At 40.7% G+C, this 21,898-nt stretch overlaps 1 protein-coding gene across 4 annotated transcripts in view; it reads right to left on the reverse strand.

The window, feature by feature from the left end:
- KIAA0319 overlaps positions 1-21,898 on the reverse strand; it is a gene marked incomplete at both ends in the record, with an annotated part of 47,811 nt that overhangs the window by 17,950 nt on the left and 7,963 nt on the right. For 3 of the 4 annotated variants that reach the window (XM_082664684.1, XM_082664682.1, XM_082664685.1), the window contains 8 exons: positions 69-192; positions 4,769-4,997; positions 12,936-13,068; positions 14,354-14,446; positions 15,404-15,491; positions 16,376-16,473; positions 17,901-17,999; positions 20,599-20,791. In XM_082664684.1, the coding sequence (XP_082520810.1) occupies positions 69-192; positions 4,769-4,997; positions 12,936-13,068; positions 14,354-14,446; positions 15,404-15,491; positions 16,376-16,473; positions 17,901-17,999; positions 20,599-20,791 (1,057 nt within the window). The remainder of the gene's footprint in view (positions 1-68; positions 193-4,768; positions 4,998-12,935; positions 13,069-14,353; positions 14,447-15,403; positions 15,492-16,375; positions 16,474-17,900; positions 18,000-20,598; positions 20,792-21,898) is intronic. The other variant, XM_082664683.1, reaches the window with a different exon arrangement.

A 21,898-nucleotide genomic window follows, 5' to 3' on the forward strand; every position in this document is an offset into this window, starting at 1 on the left:
AGCCCAGAAGCCCAGATGTCATTTCTGTTTTAATCTCTGGGGCTAAATCCCTTTCCCATCTCACCTACCAGGCTGGACAATCACAGTGACCACAGCTGTGGATTGCTGCCTTGAAGAATCTGTTACCATCAGCTGAAATGTATAATTTCCTTCCTTCATTGCAGACAAATGAAGGTACGGTGTCTCTACTCCCTAAGTAACAGCAAATACAAAAATGAAAAAGAAAAAATAATATTAAAGAAGCACAAGTAATTAGCATGACATAATGAAAAACTAGTGATTTTACTAAATGAGGAGATCCTGCTTTAAAAAAAAATGTGCGTGTCCCAGGAAAATGGGATCTGAAGTCCATTGTCTATCCTCAGATGCTATTGAAAGAATATAAATTAATATGGCCTTTTTGGAAGCCAATCTGGCAGCATCCATTCAAATGTTAAAAGAACATGCTCTTCAACCCAGCATTTCTACTGAGTATCTACACTAGAGAAACGCCCACGTGTGTAATGATGGAGACTCGCCCATAGGTGCTGACTGAGGCATTGCCTATGACACCAAAAGAAATGGAAACAATCTAAACAATCATCAACAGGGGAATGGCCAAACCCACCACAATACACTGTGGGATGCTAGTTGAAAAAAAAGTTTAAAAGAATAAAGTAGATTTATAAAGAATAAAGTGGAAAGATGTCAAAGACATATTACGAAGCAAAAAAAGAAAGCTGTGAAACAATGGATACAGCATGATAGATATTTGCTACATGCACATATACATGTATGCAAACACATAGAGGAGATTGGTATGCACACACATTAAACTCATAAAAGTAATTATCTTGAGTAAAGGGACTTGGAAGAGGTCAAGGTGTATTTTCACTTTATCAGAATTTGAGTTTGTTTTTTTGTGTGTTTTTTTTGTTTTTTGTTTTTTGTGTGTTTTTTTTGCGGTACGTGGGCCTCTCACTGTTGTGGCCTCCCCCGCTGCAGAGCACAGGCTCCGGATGCGCAGGCCCAGCAGCCATGGCTCACGGGCCCAGCCGCTCCGCGGCACATGGGATCCTCCAGGACCGGGGCATGAACCCGCGTCCCCTGCATCGGCAGGCGGACTCTCAACCACTGTGCCACCAGGGAGGCCCTGTTTGTTTTTAACCACAGGAAGTAATTAATGTATTACTTTTATAATCAAAAATAAATTTTGTGGGCTTCCTTGGTGGCGCAACGGTTAAGAATCCTCCTGCCAATGCAGGGGACACGCGTTCGGGCCCTGGTCTGGGAAGATCCCACATGCCATGGAGCAACTAACCCCGTGAGCCACAACTACTGAGCCTGTGCTCTAGAGTCCGTGAGCTACAACTACTGAGCCCATGTACCACAACTACTGAAGCCTGCGTGCCTAGAGCCGGTGCTCTGCAACAAGAGAAGCCACCGCAATGAGAAGCCCATGCACCGCAACGAAGAGTAGCCCCCACTCGCTGCAACTAGAGAAAGCCCGCGTGCAGCAACAAAGACCCAGTGCAGCCAAAAATAAATAAATAAATTTAATTTAATAATAATAAAAAAATAAATATATATGTATTTTTTGACGGTACGTGGGCCTCTCACTTTCGCAGCCTCTTCCATTGCGGAGCACAGGCTCCGGATGCGCAGGCTCAGCGGCCATGGCTCACGGGCCCAGCCACTCTGTGGCATGTGGGATCTTCCCGGACCGGGGCACGAACCCGTGCCCCCTGCGTTGGCAGGCGGACTCTCAACCACTGCGCCACCAGGGAAGCCCTAAATAAATAAATTTTGTTATTTTTCTCCATTTATTGTTATCTTTTGAATTGAATTTTTTGCATGTATTTTTTTCTTTCTTTCTTTCTTTTTTGTGGTACGCAGGCCTCTCACTCTTGTGGCCTCTCCCGTTGTGGATCACAGGCTCCAGATGTGTAGGCTCAGCGGCCATGGCTCATGGGCCCAGCCACTCCGTGGCATGTGGGATCTTCCCGGACCGGGGCACGAACCCGTGTCCCCTGCATTGGCTGGCGTACTCTCAACCACTGTGCCACCAAGGAAGCCCTGCATGTATTTCTTTTCTAAAAAGGTTTACTGAAGTATAGTTGATTTAAAATGTTTCAGGTGTAGAGCAAAGTGATTAAGTTATATATATATGTGTATATATATATACATATTCTTTTTCAGATTCTTTTCCATTATAGGTTATTACAAGATATTGAATATAATTCCCTGTGCTATGCAGTAAGTCCTTGCTGTAAATATAAATTTTTTAAATGCTAGGACAACAAAACTTTTCAATAAGGCATTTTTTCAATTGAGTATATAGTAGCTAGCTACTTATTGCCTACAGGTTAATACCCTTTCATTTTGTTGCTGCTGTGTTGTTGGTAATATTTCCAGTTATTGCCTATGTTTGAAGTTCATGGCATCCTGAAAAGGATTTTTAACTTTAAGTCCTATTATAATTTATTTATTTTCACAGATCACAAGATTGTCTAAAGATAAATGTATCTGTTTTATTTATTTATTTATTTATTTATTTATTTATTTATTTTTGGCTGCGTTGGGTCTTCGTTGCTGTGCGCAGGCTTTCTCTAGTTGTGGTGAGTGGGGGCTACTCTTCGTTGCCGTGCACAGGTTTCTCATTGCGGTAGCTTCTCTTGTTGTGGAGCAGGGGCTCTAGGCGCGCTGGCTTCAGTTGTTGTGGCTTGCGGGCTCCAGAGCGCAGGCTCAGTAGTTGTGGCTCATGGGCTTAGTTGCTCCGCGGCATGTGGGATCTTCCCGGACCAGGGCTCGAACCCGTGTCCCCTGCCTTGGCAGGCAGATTCTTAACCACTGTGTCACCTGGGAAATCCCTGTGTGTGTGTGTGTGTTTTAGAGTTTTAGTGGAAAAATGGGAAAAAAATGGATAGAAAAATCAAGTGTGTTATCACAAGGGGAACTTCTGAAATTTGAAATGCATTATTTTAAGAACTTAAAAAAAGGGCTTTTCCCTACTATGACTCAGTAGAGCAAAGTACTTTTTTTCTGAAGAGCTCTATAAAGTATAATTTCCTAGTAATATGTGCCTCAAAATTAATATGGTTACATGAATGCTTATGCACACAATAAAAAGGAATCTTGTGGCAAATGAGAAGTGAGCAGACTAATTCCCTGAGAGCCCTCAAAGCAGCCATAGGATTCAGGTAGCTGCACAGGCTTCACTGACCTTCAGTGACCTCCCCAGCGCAAAGCATAGCCTCTGCAGCCTGCCTTGGCGATTTTTAGACTAGTGTAAGAGAGGCTGGTTTAAGAGCTGATCTTTGCGATTGCCCCAATTCATAAAAAGCGTCACCCCTTTTGACATCTTATCAGTCAATCACAAGGCAGTGACATTGTTACTGTGGATAATCTAAGAGTGTCTGCAGCAGATGGGCAGGTGTTCAGAGCAGCGAGGCTAGGTCTGCAGCCCAGCACTAGTGACTTCCTTTGGATATATGTTCATTAGACTTGGATGTACTGGGGCATTAGCTCTGGGCACATACTTCCCAGTAATTAGGGAAAGAAAATTTGGAATATTTTTTAACTGAGAAAATACAAAATACCCATCTTCCTGTTTGTATCCAAACCCCACCAAATGCGAATTCTTAACCTAACAGAAGCAAACAGAGCATTTGCCACAACTCTTAGGTAGAGATGAACTCTGTACCAAGTGCTCTCCAAGGGTATCTAGAGGACTCACGGCTCTTTCAAGACCCATGCATCCAACCAGTCATTTTTAATTCATCATAATCACAAAGCACTTTCCAGAAATATCAAAAAGTAAAGTAGGTCAGTTTTCATGGAATGTCTGACTTCACCATAAACACTAATGAGAAATTTGTCTTGGACTGGTGAGATGGAGTTTGAAGGAGAAGAGGAAGGTGGTAATGTAAGGTACTATCTTTCTTCCATTAAACTCTTAAATAATAACATAACTTCAAAAATACCAAGCTTGGCTTCCCTGGTGGCGCAGTGGTTGAGAATCTGCCTGTCGATGCAGAGGACACGGGTTCGTGCCCCGGTCCGGGAAGATGCCACATGCCGCGGAGCGGCTGGGCCCGTGAGCCATGGCCTCTGAGCCTGCACGTCCGGAGCCTGTGCTCTGCAGCGGGAGAGGCCACAACAGTGAGAGGCCCGCGTACCGCAAAAAAAAAAAGAAAACAAGCTGGCCATCACCAGAAGTAGAATAAGCAAACAGCTCACACATACTCACACATACAAATACAGCAATGTTTCAAGGTTATTATGACTTTAGACAGATATATTCGCAATCTGAACAAATCAAAAGGTAAATACAAAAAGATCTTAACAAGAGCCCACTGGATCCAGAAAAGGTAACATGCAGTTTCTAAAAATAGGAGAAACAAAATAAAAAGGAATTTTCTGATAATGAGGTTTAGATTAGATTATTCCTAAGGTTTATCCTAATACTAAAATAATATTTCTGTAGCAAATGTTAGGTCAGACTTTTCCTAAACTAACCTCAAGGTCAAGTTGTCTGTACAGGAGCTGCTTAGTTGCTATCCTGGGCTTATATAGAGTGGGTGAAGGAAAGTGACATAAATTTGGAAGATTTGTGAGTTTAGCTGTTCTTCTATTAGTTGTAATATATCAGACAACTTTATAAAACATTTTCTGAATTTAGCTGCCCCCTGTACCAATATTTTAGATAGATAGATAGATGGATGGACGGATGGACAGATGAACACACAGATAGACAAATAAAAGTCTGAAGGCAGGATGGAGAACTCACCTGCATGGCCACCTCTTTGCTCTCACTCCCGGGCCCCAGGGACCATTCATAGAGGACAATCTGGTGATCATCACTGCTCTGGTTTCCATTCAAAGTGATGGAGTTTTGGGGCAAAGTTATGGTCTGATTTGGTCCCGCATTGGCAACTGGTGGATGGTCCACAGCACTGTTGACTATCAGGGCTGCTGTTGTGGAGCTAATGGCTCCATCTGAGTCTGTAACAGTCAGTCTGTGAAAAGGAGAGGAAGCTATTACACTGCACGAATATGACAAATCTCAAGGCAAGTGGTCAATTTAGTCAGCTTATGGTACATTTCTCAGAACAACTGAGAGCAGGTGTAAATAGAAATTTGAGGATGAACCTGAGGAAAGAACAGAGACCTGAGGCTATATTTTTTCTTTGTTTCTGTTGATGTACTTTATTTTTAGCTAGTAATATATTCACACGATAGAGTTTTATTTTGTCTGGGTTTCTCATTACTCTCTGAGATGCTGGATGAAGAGACCATCCTCAGACAACACAGAAGCCTCTCTCTACCACCTGACACTCAAAGTGTATCCGCTTTAAGTCCTGCCTGCAGGTCTGAGCTTGTAGAGACAGCAAATCACTCCTGAACTTTCAGCTACAAAGCTTTTTCATTTTCTCATTCTTTTCTAGAGGACTTAATATGAAGTGTTTTCAGGACACTCCTTGCAAAGCAATTTTAGGATTAAGCACTTTGAAATACAAACGATACTCTGCCTACACAAACAACACAGAGAGCTGCACTGACCCTCCTGTAGTAAACTCATTGGTGATGTGGCAACTGGATCAGTGAAATAAGGTCACTTCATTCTTCTGGGGCCAAGATTTAGTTTGGAGCAGCAATGCATGTGTAACAGGTATAAACAGGAATATGAGAATGAAGCTCTGGAAAGAACACAGGCCTTATTTGTAGGTAAGGTACCTGTATAGGGGGCCCCCATATTCTGGGCCTCTATCCCACATACTCCATACAACCAGGGTCCAAACTCCAGTTCTCGCTCTGATGGCAAATCAAACACCTAAGGTCCTTCCTCCTCAACCAGGCTGAGTCAGGACACATTCTGGGCCCCTAAGGGAATTTCTTCCTAGTAAAATGGGGTTAGCAGTAGGCCTGCCTTGGGACTTCCCTGGCGGTCCAGTGGTTAAGACTCCGTGCTCCCAATGCAGGGGGCACAGGTTTGATCCCTGGTTGGGGAGTTAAAAAAAACAAACAAACAACAACATAAAAACAAAGTAGGCCTGTCTCCATGAGACAGGTAAAGAGTCATTAAATTAAAATTAATCAAAAGAACCTCATAAAGTGGCATTTCACTGTATATAAATTTTACCCCAATAAATAAGTGTTATAGAAAGACTTTTAAAAATAACTTTTCTGAAGTCCCCTTAGACTTTTATGTCATAAAGTTTCCACAGGTTTACCTTAGCAAAACCCTCAGATAAGAAGTAGACAATAATTTGGCAACATATATCAAACTCCTTAAAAACATACAGGCCTCTGACCCAGAAATTTTACTTGCACTCCAAAATTTAACTATAAGAATGTTCCCCCAAACGTTGAATAATGGGGCTAAATTAATTTTCTAAGATGTATCAGCATCAAACATGATGTTGCAGAATATTTAATGACATAGATATCCATAATTAATGGGAATCCAAAATCAGATCCACTCATATATGACAACTTGATATAGAAGAGATGTGGTCTTGCAGATTGAGAAAGGACAGACTAGACAATAAACAGTAATGGGACAATAGGCTGATTATCCATGTGGGAACCAATAAAATTGGATCTAACCACGGCAGACATGCAGTCAATTCTAGAAGGATAAAATGTAAACATGAAAGACAAAATTTTTTAATTTTAGAAGAAAATATAGAAAGTAGCTTGTAAAACATCTTATACATTTTGATCCAAGTAAGAAAAGAGTTTTAAGTTTATGTGTATAGAAAAAGGACCATAAATATAAGTACCATACTCTTTTTTTTTTCTTTTATGTTATTTTCTTTATTTGCCATGTGCTCATGTTAATTTTTTTTAAACATCTTTATTGGGGTATAATTGCTTTACAATGGTGTGTTAGTTTCTGCTTTATAACAAAGTGAATCAGTTATACATATACATATGTTCCCATATCTCTTCCCTCTTGCGTCTCCCTAGTACTACACTCTTAAGGATGTTTATTCCTAGGTAGTGAAATTATGGGAGGTGTTATTTCCTTCTTTCTGCTTCTAGATACATTCTGTTTTTTATTTTTATAGCAAACATGCATTATTCTTATTATAAGAAGAAAATATCATTTTTTTAAACACCTGCATTGTTACTTGTCTCTCGAAACCTATATTTCTTCTGGATCAAGCTGTGGCAGCCAGTGTGGTAAACTAAACATAAATACACGACATGTTTTTACCAGTTCCCCAACCAGGGATCAAACTAGTATAAATACCTACTCAGCAAAGAATATGGCAGATAAGCATATGAAAAGATGCTCCACATCATACAGTACCAGGGAAATGCAAATTGAAACAACAACGAGATACCACTACGCACCTATACTATGGCCAAAATCTGAAACTCTGGCAACACCAAATGCTGGAGAGGATGTGGAACAACAGGAACTCTCATTCATTACCGGTGGGAGTGCAGAATGGCGCGGCCACTTTGGAAGACAGTTTGACAATTTCTTACAAAACTGAACATACTCTATAAGAGATGATGACTTTCAGACAATAAGGTTGCAGCTGGAAGCTACTAGCAGATATTGTTTTGAGAATGACTGGTGGTGTCCTTAGATCCCATACAGTTCAGAAAATTCAAGTTCTCAGCAATACACAAACATGTCTGAAATCACGTCCACAATGGCCACCTAGTTTTACCTTGGATAAACAAACAAAAGCTACTCTATTTTGACTTTTAAATGCATTCTCCTCCTCAATGGCCAAACCAAACGTACAATGTATGCTTAATAAGCCACAAAACAGGCCATCAAAAAAAAACCAAAAAAAGAAAAAATCCAAGCATACTCTTACCATACGATCATGCTTCTTGGTATTTACCCAAAGGGGCTGAAAACTTCTGTCCACACAAAAATCTGCACATGAATGTTTATGGCAGCTTTACGGACAATTGCCAAAACTTGGAAGCAAGCAAGATGTCCCTCAGTACGTGAATGAATAAATAAACTTTGGTGCATCCAGACAATGAAATATTACTCACCACTATAAAGAAATGAGCTATCAAGCCATAAAAAGACACGGAAAAATCTTAAATGCATATTACTACATGAAAGAAGCCAATCTGAGAAGGCCACTTACTATATACTTCCAGCTGTATGATACTCTGAAAGAGGCAAAACTACGAAGACAGTAAAAAGGTCAGTTGTTACCAGAGGAGGGGGAAAAGGAGAGGGATGAATAAGCAGAGCACAGAGGATTTTTAGGGCAGTGAAAATACTCTGTATGATACTATAGTGATAGATATCCGTCATGATACATTTGCCCAAACATATAGAATGTACACCAAGAATGAACCCTAAGGTAAACTATAGACTTTTGGTGGTTATGATGTGTCAATGTGGGTTAATCCTTGGTAAAAAATGAACCATTCTGGTGAGTGATGTTGATAACAGGGAGACTGAACACGTGGGGAGCAGGGGACATATGGGAAATTTCCGTATCTTTCAATTTTATTGTAAACCTAAAACTGCTCTTAAAAAAATAAAGTTTAAAAAAAAACCCCACACATGAGCACTGGATGCCCCATGTGGCTACTCACTCTACCCCTACAAGGCCTATAGATTCCCAGAAATCCACTCAATAATAAAAGAAGCTTTCAGAGCTAGGTAAATTTCCTTTTTTTTAATTGGGGTAAAGTACATGTAACTTACCATTTTAACCATTTTTAAGTGCACCATTCAGTGGCATTAAGTACATTCACATTGTTGTATAACCATTACCACTATCCATCTCCAGAACTTTTTCATCATCCCAAACATAAACTTTGTACCCATTAAACACTAACTCCCCATTTCTCCTCTACCACCTCCCCACGGCAATCACCATTCCGCTTTCTATCTCTATGAATTTGACTACTCTAGGCACCTTAACTAAGTGGAATCATACAACATTTGTCCTTTTGTGAGTGGCTTCATTCACTTAACCAAATGTCTTCAAAGTTCATCCATGCTGTAGCATGTCTCAGTAGCTCATTTTTTTAAGGCTGAATAATATTTCTTTGTATGTACATACCTCATTTTGTTTACTCATTCATCGGTTGATGGACATTTGTGTTGTTCTGTTAACACTGGAGTATGCTATAGACTGAATGTTTTCTGTTCCCCCAAAACTCATATATTGAAACCTAATCCCTAATGTGACTGGTATTTGGAGGTGGGATCTTCTGGGTGATTAGGTCATGAGGGCAGAGGCCTCCTGAATGGGATTTGTACTCTTACAAAAGAGACCTCAGAGAGCTCCCTTACCCCTTCTACCATGTGAGGACACAGTGAAAAGATGGCTGTCTATAAACCATGTGAAGAGGGCCTTCACCAGACACCAAATCTACCAGCACCTTGATCTTGGACTTCCCAGCTTCCAGAGGTATGAGAAATAAATTTCTGTCATTTAAAAGCCACCCAGTCGGGCTTCCCTGGTGGCGCAGTGGTTGAGAGTCTGCCTGCCAATGCAGGGGACACGGGTTCGAGCCCTGGTCTGGGAAGATCCCACATGCTGCAGAGCAACTGGGCCCGTGAGCCACAACTACTGAGCCTGCGCGTCTGGAGCCTGTGCTCCGCAACAAGAGAGGCCGCAACAGTGAGAGCACCGTGATGAAGAGTGGCCCCCGCTCGCCACAACTGGAGAAAGTCCTGGCACAGAAACGAAGGCCCAACACAGCCAATAAATAAATAAATAAATTTATATTAAAAAAAAAAAACCTTAAAAAAAAAAATAAAACCTTAAAAAAAAAAAAAGCCACCCAGTCTATGGTTATTTTTGTTATAGTAGCCTGAATGGACGAAGATAGTGTACAAGCATCTATTTGAGTCTCTGCTCTCAGTTCTTTGAGGTATATATCTAAAGTGAGATTGCAGATACGGCAATTCTATGTTTAACTTTTTGAGGAATTGCCGAGCTATTTTCCACAGCAGCTCTACCATTTTCCATCCCTACCAGCAATGCACAAGGATTCCCATTTCTCCACAGCCTCACCGACACTTGTTATTTTCCATTTTTTAAATAATAGCTATCCTAATGAAGTAAACTGCTTCTTAAGCTGAGATTTCCAATAAACCAAAACAGAAGGTTTTACAACATGTGTAAAATCCAAAGCATTTAAGAGCACCTCTGTGGACTTTTTAGTCAAAGATGAATCCAGTCAGATGCTTGAGAGTTTCTTAAGCTGGCTAGACTTCTGAGGATTCATAAATACATATGTACGGGCTCCTTCTCTGAAATCATCAGATTCTTAAAGCAGTATATGAGGTCTTAAAAATATAATAAGCTAAAGTGTGTGGGGTGCAGCTAAGCAGCACTGAGAGGAAAATTATACCTGTGAAAGATTTATAAGCTTTTAAGGAAGCTCTAATATGAACGAACCAAGATTCTACTCTAAGAAGTTAGAAGAAAAAGAACAAAGTAAATCAAAAGCGAACAGAAGTAAGGAAACAGTAAAGAGCAGAAAAGAACAAATTAGAAAACAGGCAAATATAATTAAAACAGTTCTAGTTAGGGTTCCTTGAGAAGATAAAATTAACAAACCCCTTAATTAGACTTATCAAGAGAAAAAGAACACAAATCACCAATATTGGAAATGAAAAAGAGGTTATCAGTACAGATCCTACAGACATGAAAGGATAATATGAAAATACTATGAACAACTTTATGCCAAAAAATATGATAATTGAGAAGGAATGGATGAATTTCTTGAAAAATACAACTTACTAAAAACTGACACAAGAAAAAAACAGATAACACATCATCGTTAATCAACTATACTCCAATATAAAATAAAAATAAAATAAAATAAAAAAGAAAAATTAAAAAAAAACAGAAAATCTAAATAGGCTTACATCTATGAAAGAAATTGAATTTGTTATCAAAACTTTCCCCAAAAGAAAATTCCAGGCCCAGATGATTTTACTGGTGAATTCTATAAAACTTTCAAGGAAGAAACACCACCAGTTGTTCATAAGTATTTCAGAAAATAAAGGAGGATGGATCACTGGTCAACTTGTTTTATTAGGCCAGTATAATCCTCATATCAAAACCTTGTGACAATGCAGAGAGAGAGAGAGAAGAAGGCACAGACCAAATCTTTCATGAAGACAGACATAAAAATCCTGACAAAAATATTATCAAGTTGAATCCCATGCTACATAAAAAGAATATCATGGGGGCTTCCCTGGTGGCGCAGTGGTTGAGAGTCCGCCTGCCGATGCAGGGGACACGGGTTCGTGCCCCTGTCCGGGAAGATCCCACATGCCGTGGAGCGGCTGGGCCCGTGAGCCATGGCCACTGAGCCTGCGCGTCCAGAGCCTGTGCTCCACAACGGGAGAGGCCACAACAGTGAGAGGCCCGCGTGCCGCAAACAAACAAACAAACAAAAAGAATATCATGATCAAATAGGGTTTATCCCATGAATGCAAGGTTGATTTAACATTCAAAAATCTCACACAATACATAAAAATAACTCAAAACAGATCACAGATCTAAAAATAAAACCTAGACCTATAAAACTTAGAAAGAAAACAGGATCTTTGCAATATTGTGATTAAACAAAGTTTACTTAGATAGAACACAAAAAGCATGAAACATAAAAGAAACAATTGATAAATTAGACAATCAAAATTTAAAACTTTTGCTCTTTAAAAGATACCATTAAGAGAACAAAATGTCATATACTGGGAAATATCCACAACACATATATAAAACAAAGAACTTGTTTCAGAATGTATAAAAATCTTACAACTAAGTAAGATGTAATTTTTAAAACAGGAAAAAGATCTGAATGGAGACTTCACAAAAGAAGTTATATGAATGGTCAGTAAACACCTAAAATATGCTTAATAGCATTAGTCAACAGGAAAATGCAAGTTAAAACCGTAATGAGATACAACCACCCATCAAATTAGATACAATTAAAAAGACTGATTACACCAAGTGTTGGTGAGGATGTGGATTCTGGAACTCTCATCCACTACAGCTGGGAATATAAAATAATACACCCACTTTGGAAAAGAGTTTGGCAATTTCTTACAATGTTAAACATAAGCTCACCGTAGAACCTAGCCTTTCCACTCCTGGGTATTTACTCCACAGAAATGAAAATACATGTCCACACAGACTTGTACACAAATGTTCATGGCAGCTTTATTTGTAACAGTTCAAAGTTATAAACAACCCAATGTCCATACTAGATGAAAGGATAAATTGTGGTATATCCATACATTGGAATAGTACTCAGCAATGAAAAGGAACACACTATCAATAGAGACAACACCATGAATGAATGTCAAAAATCATTTGCTGAGTGAAAGAAGCCAGGCAAAAAGGAGCACCTACTGTACAATTCCATTTATGTGAAATTCTAGGAAGTGCAAGATAATTTAAAGTGGGGGAAAGCAGGTCAGTGGTTGCCCAAAGACAGGAATAGAGAGAGGTTTGGATTGCAAAGGGGCATGAGAAAACTTTTGGGGATGATGGAAATGTTTATTATCTTGAATGTGACAATGGTCTGACAGGTGTATGCAAATGTCAAAACTCATCAAATTTTATACCTTAAATATGTTCAGTTTATTACATTTCAGTTATATCTTTAAAAGTTGTAAAAAGATAAAGAAACAGGTAAATCCTATAAATCTGCCTCACTTTCACTCTGAAGAGAGAAACTTTCTTTCACGTATCTCAACACAGCAAAATAGATGCCATCCCATACTATTCCTGACAACCAAATCCAAAGGTTTCCAATAAATACACACTTGTAATTTATATAATTGATGACGGTATCAGAGTGTAAAGTGGCTGACAACCAAAACCCCAGAGGAAACCAAATCTGCCGCCTCCTGATCAAAATGAAAAGAAGCACAAGTTCTATCGGCATCTATCTATCTAGTCGAATTATCCGTGCTGGAAAGCGAACCCACTTGCCTGAAAGTATAGTTTCCAGGAACAAGGTTAGACAGATGTAAGACGGGGGTATCAGCTGAGGTCTTCTCCTCTTGGAAGGGCCCATTAACTTCTTCCCAGTGATAACTCACTATTTTAGTATCATCTGTACTGTCTAGAAAGATTGACAAATAAATGAAAACTAGAATTAAACACAAGAATATTAAAACATAAATTTTGTAATTTACATTATTGGGGTTTACATTTGATTTTATATGAAATTATATAATTGCACAGATTTCAATGGCCATATATTATGTGTTAGAAGGAGGATTACCTCTTCTTTCTAAATTATCATCATGATTTTTCTTCTGGGTTTCCACCAGATTTGAGTGAGGGTGTTTCGACTCAGTTGTGAATTTAAAAAGCAAAGTGACAGGCACTGCTGCTTTTTTTTTTTTTTAACTCACTTCAACTACAGCACACGATATCTTACTGATAATTCAAATAGGTATCTGAACTGACAGATTCATAAAGAATTGAGATGCTTTTATATAATTACAAAACACCTTTTACTACCCTAATCATTAAGTGTAAATCCAGATAAAGGCAGTATCCTACATGAAAACCTCCTATTTCTACTTTAAAAGACAGCAAACAAAATGTACTAAGTAGAATCACAGAAGTTTAGACCTGGAAGGGAGCCAGTTTCATCTAATTCATTTAAGGAAAGAAAAGTTCATGCAACAGATTAATAATCCTGAACAGTTTCCTGTAACTAAATCGCACTGAATTAGAGGAATCAAAATGTAATGTATTTTCTCATGTAAATATTTTCATTTAAAACAGGCTTTAGGGACTTTCCTGGTGGTGCAGTGGTTAAGAATCCACCTGCCAGTGCAGGGGACATGGTCCAGGAAGATCCCACATGCCGCAGAGCAACTAAGCCCGTGAGCCACAACTACTGAGCCCTCGTGCCACAACTACTGAAGGCTGCGTGCCTGGAGCCCGGGCTCCACAACAAGAGAAGCCACCACAATGAGAATCCTGTGCACTGCATCAAAGAGTAGCTCCCGCTCGCTGCAACTAGAGAAAGCCTGTGCGCAGCAACAAAGACCCAACGCAGCCAAAAAAAATAGATAAAATAAATAATTTTTTTTAAAAAGTGATTTCCAACTGCTCATCACATATACTACATCGAAAGGAGATTCTTTAATAACTGCTTTAATTCTGATCAAATAGCTAGACCCTAAAGAATTTTTTCATAGACAAATGAGACATAACTGAAGGGAAATTCAGCCTAAGACAGAGAAGTTGTGCTAAAGGAGCTGAAGGACTTGAAGATACAGATCGATGCTCATCTATTGGTGAGTTGGCCCATAAGTCCTCACAGCCTCAATATCTCTATACGTCTCATAGTGCAGAGGGCAAAACCCCCTGAAGTATGGCTGGATACCCACGGCTGCCATCGATGAGGGCCGACGTCAGAGGCAGAGTGAGCTCCTGTCTCTCGGGAGAAACAACTGCCACGGGAGGCAGGTTGACTCTTCCGGCTGTGACAGAAAAAAGGACACGGGCTGAGCCCAAGTTGTCACCACCCAAATAAACCATCTGATTTTCAAAAACTGGTTATAAATATCCTGTCCGGAAGGTGTTTATCCTGCAGGCCTCAACTATGGAAAGTACTTGTAATGTTTTGGAACCCCCCTATACACTTTAGGAGCACATCTGCAGGTTTAGATTTTTGTATGAAAGCCCAGGCTCAATGAACACATGTAATAACAAGCAAGGGGTTGGTCACAGAACCTGAGCAGCAACTGCAAGAGAGGAGCAATGGAGTAGGGTTCCAGCTCCTACGATTAGCTGGCTCTTGACTCTTTGAAGCCCCGCCCCCCGGCCCCGCCCCCGCCAACCACGTTTAGCTCTAAGAATAACCAGGCAGAATGTGCAAAATGGGGAGCTGTCAGCCCCTGGGGAAGAGGCTGGAGGTGAGGTTGGCACTGAGCTGGCCCACATCCCTTGTGCCCAGAGGAGGGGGTGGCAGAGGCTCAAGGCCCATGCTCCATGCACTGAGCCAGGGCTGTGCCCACCCAGACAAAGGGCCACTATTTCTAATTCACACCAGTGCACTGACCTATGGACTAGTGGTGGCCTGAAAGGACCAGGGGGCTTGAAAGCCCATGGCATACATTTCCCTTGACCCCTGAGTTGCTCCCTTCACCTAAGGACAAGCTGAGTCACGGGGAATGGAGGTAGAAGGGTGAACACAGCAAATGTCAGACGGAGGAGGCTATTGCCACACCTAAGAACAGCAAGCAATAACCTTGCAACCTTACACAGCGGTGTCAAGCAAGTACTAAGAATTATACAGAAAGAAGAAAAAAAACGTATAATCTTTGCATGTTCTCTCTACAATGGAGCCTAATGTAAAACTAAAAAAATATATTACCGTGTTATTCAGGCACCAAAAATTGAGATAAACAGGAGGCTGTCCTCTTACACAGGCTTACCTGGCTTAACGGTGACATTTACAAATCCCTCTCCAAAGGCATTTTCACTGGAAACTGCTACTTTGAAGGAATAAATTCCTACTGACAACTGCAAGATGAAGAAAAGTTATACTGATAAACATGCAAACAACAGGATGGGTCCACTGCCTAGAAAATCCTTAAATATTCCAGAAGCCGTTCTCCTGGAATCAGCATAGAGAAGGGGCTCGGGACCTGTGGACACACTGCCACATGTCTGAAGCCTATACTCTGCAACACTGAAGATCACCCAGGAAGGCCTTCAGCTTAGTTACAGATGTTCACAGGGCTTACAGAGGTATATGTGACACGGACCAACCGAGGGTGGCAGTTCTCAAACTTGAGTGTATGGGAATCTTGCATTTTTACCAAGTAGCACTGGTGGGTCAGCTGTCAATGCTCTGGGTACCAGACTTCGAGAAACAGTGCTCAGCGGCATGGGGGTGATGCTAACTCATGTTGCATCAGTAGCTGTGCAGTATCAGAAATGAAGAGAACATAATCATCTATGGGCCAAGAAGAGGGAACATTTCTTCTTGGGAGGGCTTATATCTTGGAGCAATATTTGGTAGTCAAACCATATGTGAACCGGAATGGAATTTTTGGCAATCCTAGAAATGTGCCTGACTAAGAATCAGAGATGACCAGAATGTCTCTAACACTGCAAAGGGATCAAGAGTTGGAACACAGGCTTTAACCTCACTACAGAGACCCGTAGCAGCCTGGGCCAGCCTCTCTTCCCTGGGCTGATATGCCCAGTAAGTCAAATAAAGAAAAGGTCCCGCAAGCCCCTTTACTTAAATCTACCTGTCTACCTACATGCTTGAAACTTGATTCATTTATATTCTTCTTTTAATCTTAATCGTAAGAGAGACTTCTAGATTCAACAGCTAAGCAGGTGTTACCTGAATTCTAAGGTATGCTGTCAGTTACTACCGGTTACCAGTTACTTACCTGAGAGACATTAAGAGTTTGCGTGTGTCTTTGTTTTATTTCACCTTGGTAGTATTCAGGGTGGCTTATTAAACTCCATTCATAGTTGTAGGTTGTTTCTGAGAGCAAAGAAAAATATGAGTAGTTATAAACTCTTAGAAGTCACTGTAATCTGGGCAGAGGGAGGAAAATGACAGTCTTCAATCTACTAGCAGAAATTAATTTAGATAGACTGCACTCAACTTTCAACTATCATTCAGGTAAGGAACAGTAAGGTATCTGTATCTTTTTATTTTTTTATTATTTTTATTTTTTTAATTATATATATATTTTTTTGCGGTACGCGGGCCTCTCACTGCTGCGGCCTCCCCTGCCACGGAGCACAAGCTCCGGACGTGCAGGCTCAGCGGCCATGGCTCACAGGCCCAGCCGCTCTGTGGCACGTGGGATCCTCCCGGACCGGGGCACGAACCCACATCCCCCGCATCGGCAGGCGGACTCCCAACCACTGAGCCACCAGGGAAGCCCTCTCTATTTTTTTAATGTAAAATTTCTTTATTATTATAAGAACATACAACTTATAAAAATTTAGAAAATATAGAAAGTTTTTAAAAAATGGCCCTAATTTCATTGTTAGCATTTGATGACTTTCCTTCCAGACTACTACACCTGACTATACATATAAATTTTAACATAGTATAATCCACTGTACTTTTCTCCTTTTAATAAAAGGCAAGGAGATTTAAATTCATTCCATCTGTCGTAGGGGTTTATATAAGGCCTAAGAACAGATTAAATATCTTTATATTAAGATGAAGCTGTCTTCCACCTTGTGATTCTAGTAATAGTTAAAGCACGAGTTACCTCAGCTGAAAGGAGTAAATGACAAATGCCAAATATTAACATCTATGCTTAAATTTTGATCCATGTGTGATAGGGAAAAATGAATAAAGGAACTAACCTGAATGAGAAATATTCAAACACCTTAAAAATGAATATACTTTTAAGAAAGAATGCATTTGACAGGTCACAGGAATAGGTCAAATGTTTGCTGAAGAGCAGAGTGCTGGATCAGCAGAAGAAAGTATTTTAAACATTTTTTGAACAACTGGTGTGAGGATCCTGAGAACCTGAGAGACGTGTTGCCACTACAATATCTGCAAACAACCTTTGTGCACATGCTACCTCCCTCACCTGACAGTGGAACTTTCCCAGGCTCTGTGGGTTATTACAAGTCAAAAGCTGGTATATGGAAACCTCTCCTGTTCTAAGATATCACTCTGCTTTGCATCATCAGAAATGTATGACTTCTTATCCTGACCAATTAAAGGAAATGTTCTGTATTTAATTCCTATCCTCTCACTCCATTTTAAACTATTTCAATAAACTTTAAAGCTTATGATCATCAAAGCCTTGTCATCCACTCGAGAGTGGCATTCACTATGTTGTGAAAATGAATCAAAGTTGTAAATAACCAGTAAAGACACCTTAAGGACACACCAGCTAATGGGCCCCTACTGGTCCCAGAGGAAAGTCAAACTCTCACCTGCAGGTGGCGCTGGCACAACAGACGCCTTCAGTTCAACTTCATTTTCCGGCAAAGTTATTATTAGGTTATCACCAGCAGACACCGTGAGTTCTTTCACTAAAAGTTAATTAGAAATAGTACATTTCATCATATACTTCAATGATGTTAAATTACTGCCCTATGATAGATTTGTTTTTAGTATCCATAAGATAACCCATATTTTTGTAATAGTTCTTCATGCGATTTTATCTAAGATACTTTTTTCCCTCTGGCTAGTAACTGAACTGTGCCCTATATTATGTTGCAGGGTAGATTTCATAAATTTAAAACTGTCAACGTGAGTAGGCACTGTGGAGAAAACGCTTCAGATCGACTGAGCAAGGTGTCGGTGACAAGAGTTGCGCGAAAACAGGTAGTGTACTGCGGACTGGGTCTATTTTCTCTCTTGCTTCCAGCTTTGCTTGACCCCCTGGTATGTGCTATTTTTAGTCTTAAAAAGATGGAGTGTAATCATAAGTGTTTCTGTAGCATTAATCACACGCCACTCAGTTCTGATAGGAACCCCATGAATTACTGCAATGGTCTCGGTCTTGGAAACTTTCCAAGAGAAAAGCCTGTCAACCTCAATATAAAAAGGCTATTTTAACTCAAGCAGCAAAAAGCACATCCACTCTCATCAGAAGCACTTAGTCACTAAGTCAGCATTCAGAACAAGGCTTGTTTCCTTGCTCCATAACCAGGATTATACTGATATGTTCAATTGGCTTGACTCAACTGGACATTAGTCTCCCTTTATGAAATACAATTGAGATCGTCAAGATATCACATAGAGAAAAGCAAAGATTTAAAGAAAAGCTGAGTGCTCTCTAGAGGTCCTAGCTGCTTGGAGATGTTAGATGGAGATGTGGCTCGTTTAAATCTACTTCTCTCAGTCTGTACTCAGTCCCTCGAGTGCCTTCCTAGACCAGCTGCAGAGGCTTCGCTGCCGTCTCTGGCTCTTCTTCCCTGTCACTTTCACTGACTCTTTTCAAGAAAAATCAGCCATTGTGGACCTAAAAGGGATATTGGTCCAAACCCATCATTTGACAGATAAAGAAATTGAGCCCTGGAGAGGCAATATAAGCTGCTTGAGGCTATGTGGGTCATTAGCAATAGACCCACCAATATCTGACTAATTTAAACTGTATTTATGTCAACAGCCACTTATCTACGAGATTGAACTCTGACAGGCTCTGTTCCAAGGCCTTGAAGATTATCAATTCATTTCATCCTCTAACTACTCTATGCAACAGGTGCTACTAGAACTCAAGGATGCTAATTCCCAGGCCAGTTTCCTTTTCCATATACTGTACAGCTCTTCCACCATTATCCTTCTCTCTACTGAAACTCAGGATCAAAGTAAATAACCAAAGAAGAGAGGGTAACCCTCAAAGTACATTACCCACAGAAAGGCTCAGGAAACATGACAAAAGTCTCTAGTAACTTCTTTAGTATTAAATCCAATGGGAGCTTTTCAATCCTCCTGTAACACCCAGCCCCTTCATCACTTCTTCCAACGTGGAAACCTCTCCTCTCTCCTTCTCTCAGTCCACGCTCTCCTCTTTCTCTACCTCTCTGTCACAGCCACTCAGTCAGCTCTATAGGCTCCTTCTGCTGTCCCAGCTCCTAATACAATGATGGCTCCAAAGTTCCACCCCTCAGGCCTCTCCCCAGCCCACCCCGTGGCTCTCCTTGCAGGGCCTTCAACTATCACCTCTACACCGAAGACACCTAGTCCTTTATCTTCAGCCCAACCACTCATCTAATTTTCAGTTCCATGTGTTCATATATCTTAGAGTCCTTTTACCTTCATCATGACCTTCAACCACTTACCAAGTTCTAATGATTCTGCCCTTCTAATATCGCTTGAATCTGGTTCCTTCCCTCCATCCCTGCAACCACTCACTACAGTTTTTTTAATGGATCCTCTTGCCTCAGGTCAACCCCATACTATTTTCTTGATACCAGTCTGATCATTTCACTTTCCTGCTTCAAACCATTCAGGGATTCTCTCTACTCATCCAATAAAGCACAAATTCCTTAGCACAGAACACAGGATCCTTCAAAATACTCTAGACTCAGACCTTGCCATTTCCACTCCATTTACATGATCAGTGCCAGCCATACTGAACCCCTTAGAGCTCTTCCCCAAATGCCCCTTGAGCTCTTGTCCCTCTGCTCCCTGGCACAGGCAGTGAATGAGAGGATGGGCAGGAAATGCCGAGCGTGGTGCCTGGCCCTGGGTAAGTGCTCAGTAAATGTAATTATCGTTATTGTTATTACACATGTCGCTCCCTCGACCTGAACAGCATGCTGACTCCATTTTTGCTGGCTCCTCTATCCTAGCATTACCACCTCTGGAAAGGCTTCTGTGGCCTCTCTGAGCCGGTCAGCCGGGCTGCTCCTTTTCTGCTCCCATAGCAGCCTCTCAAAGCACTTACTGTATTGTATCAAACCATCTATTTGTCTGTCAGCCTCATCCTGTAGACTATAGAGTCAAGGAGGGAAAAGACAATATCTATTCATCTTTTTATTCCCAGTGCCTAGCATCATTTCTGGCACACGATAAATGCTCAAAAACGTGCCCGGAGGGAATGAGTAAACTTTCGAAGTTGTCACTACTATATTCTACAGCGTGTCTTCAGTACATTTCTTCCAGTTGTATTTTTTAAATTACCTGTCCTGGGGGCAGTAGGAGCAGATACAGGTTGCTGAGATGGGGCAGACTCAGTGGGGAGGGTGCTAGCGGGAAGGGTTGAAATGCTATGCTCTGTGCTCCGTGGGGTGACTGTGAGAGCTGGGCTTTTCTCCATGGTGGCTGGGCTGAACTCCAGGCTGGTTGGAGAAGGATTATGGGAAGGCATTAGGACCTAGGAGATCAATTACAAGCATAAGTTGTTATGGGGGAAAAACAAAGGTTGAACTCTTCAAGACAACACCATGTCATTGACTTTTTCAAAAATTAGACTCAGTAGCATTTGAAATACCATGTCTAACATTGCAAACCACTGGAACTCTAGACCATCTCTTTTAAATATTCTCTGCTACCTGCTAAAAATGTAAGGCAACTCTGGGTTGGAGAATTATTATAGGCAAACATACACATACAGAAAACATTCAAGATAAAAAGAGAGAAAATACTTAGAGTAGCAATAATTGAAGACAATCAGATAATTCAACAATGAACAGGTTTCTAAAGTAAATGATCTCTATTCATATCATCCACTGTATATAATTCATAATTTAAGATTATGGTTATAGGGTTATCCAACTTAAAGTTTTAAATTAAATATTATGCGCTGGGGGGAAAATCTCACACCATGATAATAAAATGCTCTTCTGAGCTCCAACTGCCAGTGCCTGTATGGAGCCAGATAAGTAAAACTCAGGCGAAGAAGATAGGAGACCCAAAGGGGCAGCTCAGTGTGAGATCCACAGGAAGCAAAGCTGTAACTCAAATGTTAACTAGAGGGGGGCATTGGTATTTACTGAAAACACAGCTACTCTTTTTTGCAGTTCACTTAGCCACATAAAAGAAGGTAAAATGTGTTAATACTCAGGGATGGGGGAAAAGAACACCGTTAATCTTTGAGACTTTATTTTTATTTTTATTTTTTTTGCGTTATGCGGGCCTCTCACTATTGTGGCCTCTCCCGTTGCGGAGCACAGGCTCCAGACGCGCAGGCTCAGCGGCCACGGCTCACGGGCCCAGCCGCTCCGCGGCATGTGGGATCTTCCCGGACCGGGGCACGAACCCGTGTCCCCTGCATCGGCAGGCGGACTCTCAACCACTGCGCCACCAGGGAAGCCCTGAGACTTTATTTTTTAATTGAAAGTCTTCAGAATGTTTAAGATAAGTACAAGGACAGAAAAATATGAAAACTTTGAAACGAAAAATACATCAAAGCAGGAAAAAAGCTGATAATCTCACAGCTTAAAAGAATGTTTAGCAAGTTTTAATGGTTGAGATTATAATG

Source organism: Grampus griseus, assembly GCF_964374135.1.
Source record: "Grampus griseus genome assembly, chromosome: 10".
NCBI classification, from domain to species: Eukaryota; Metazoa; Chordata; class Mammalia; order Artiodactyla; family Delphinidae; genus Grampus; species Grampus griseus.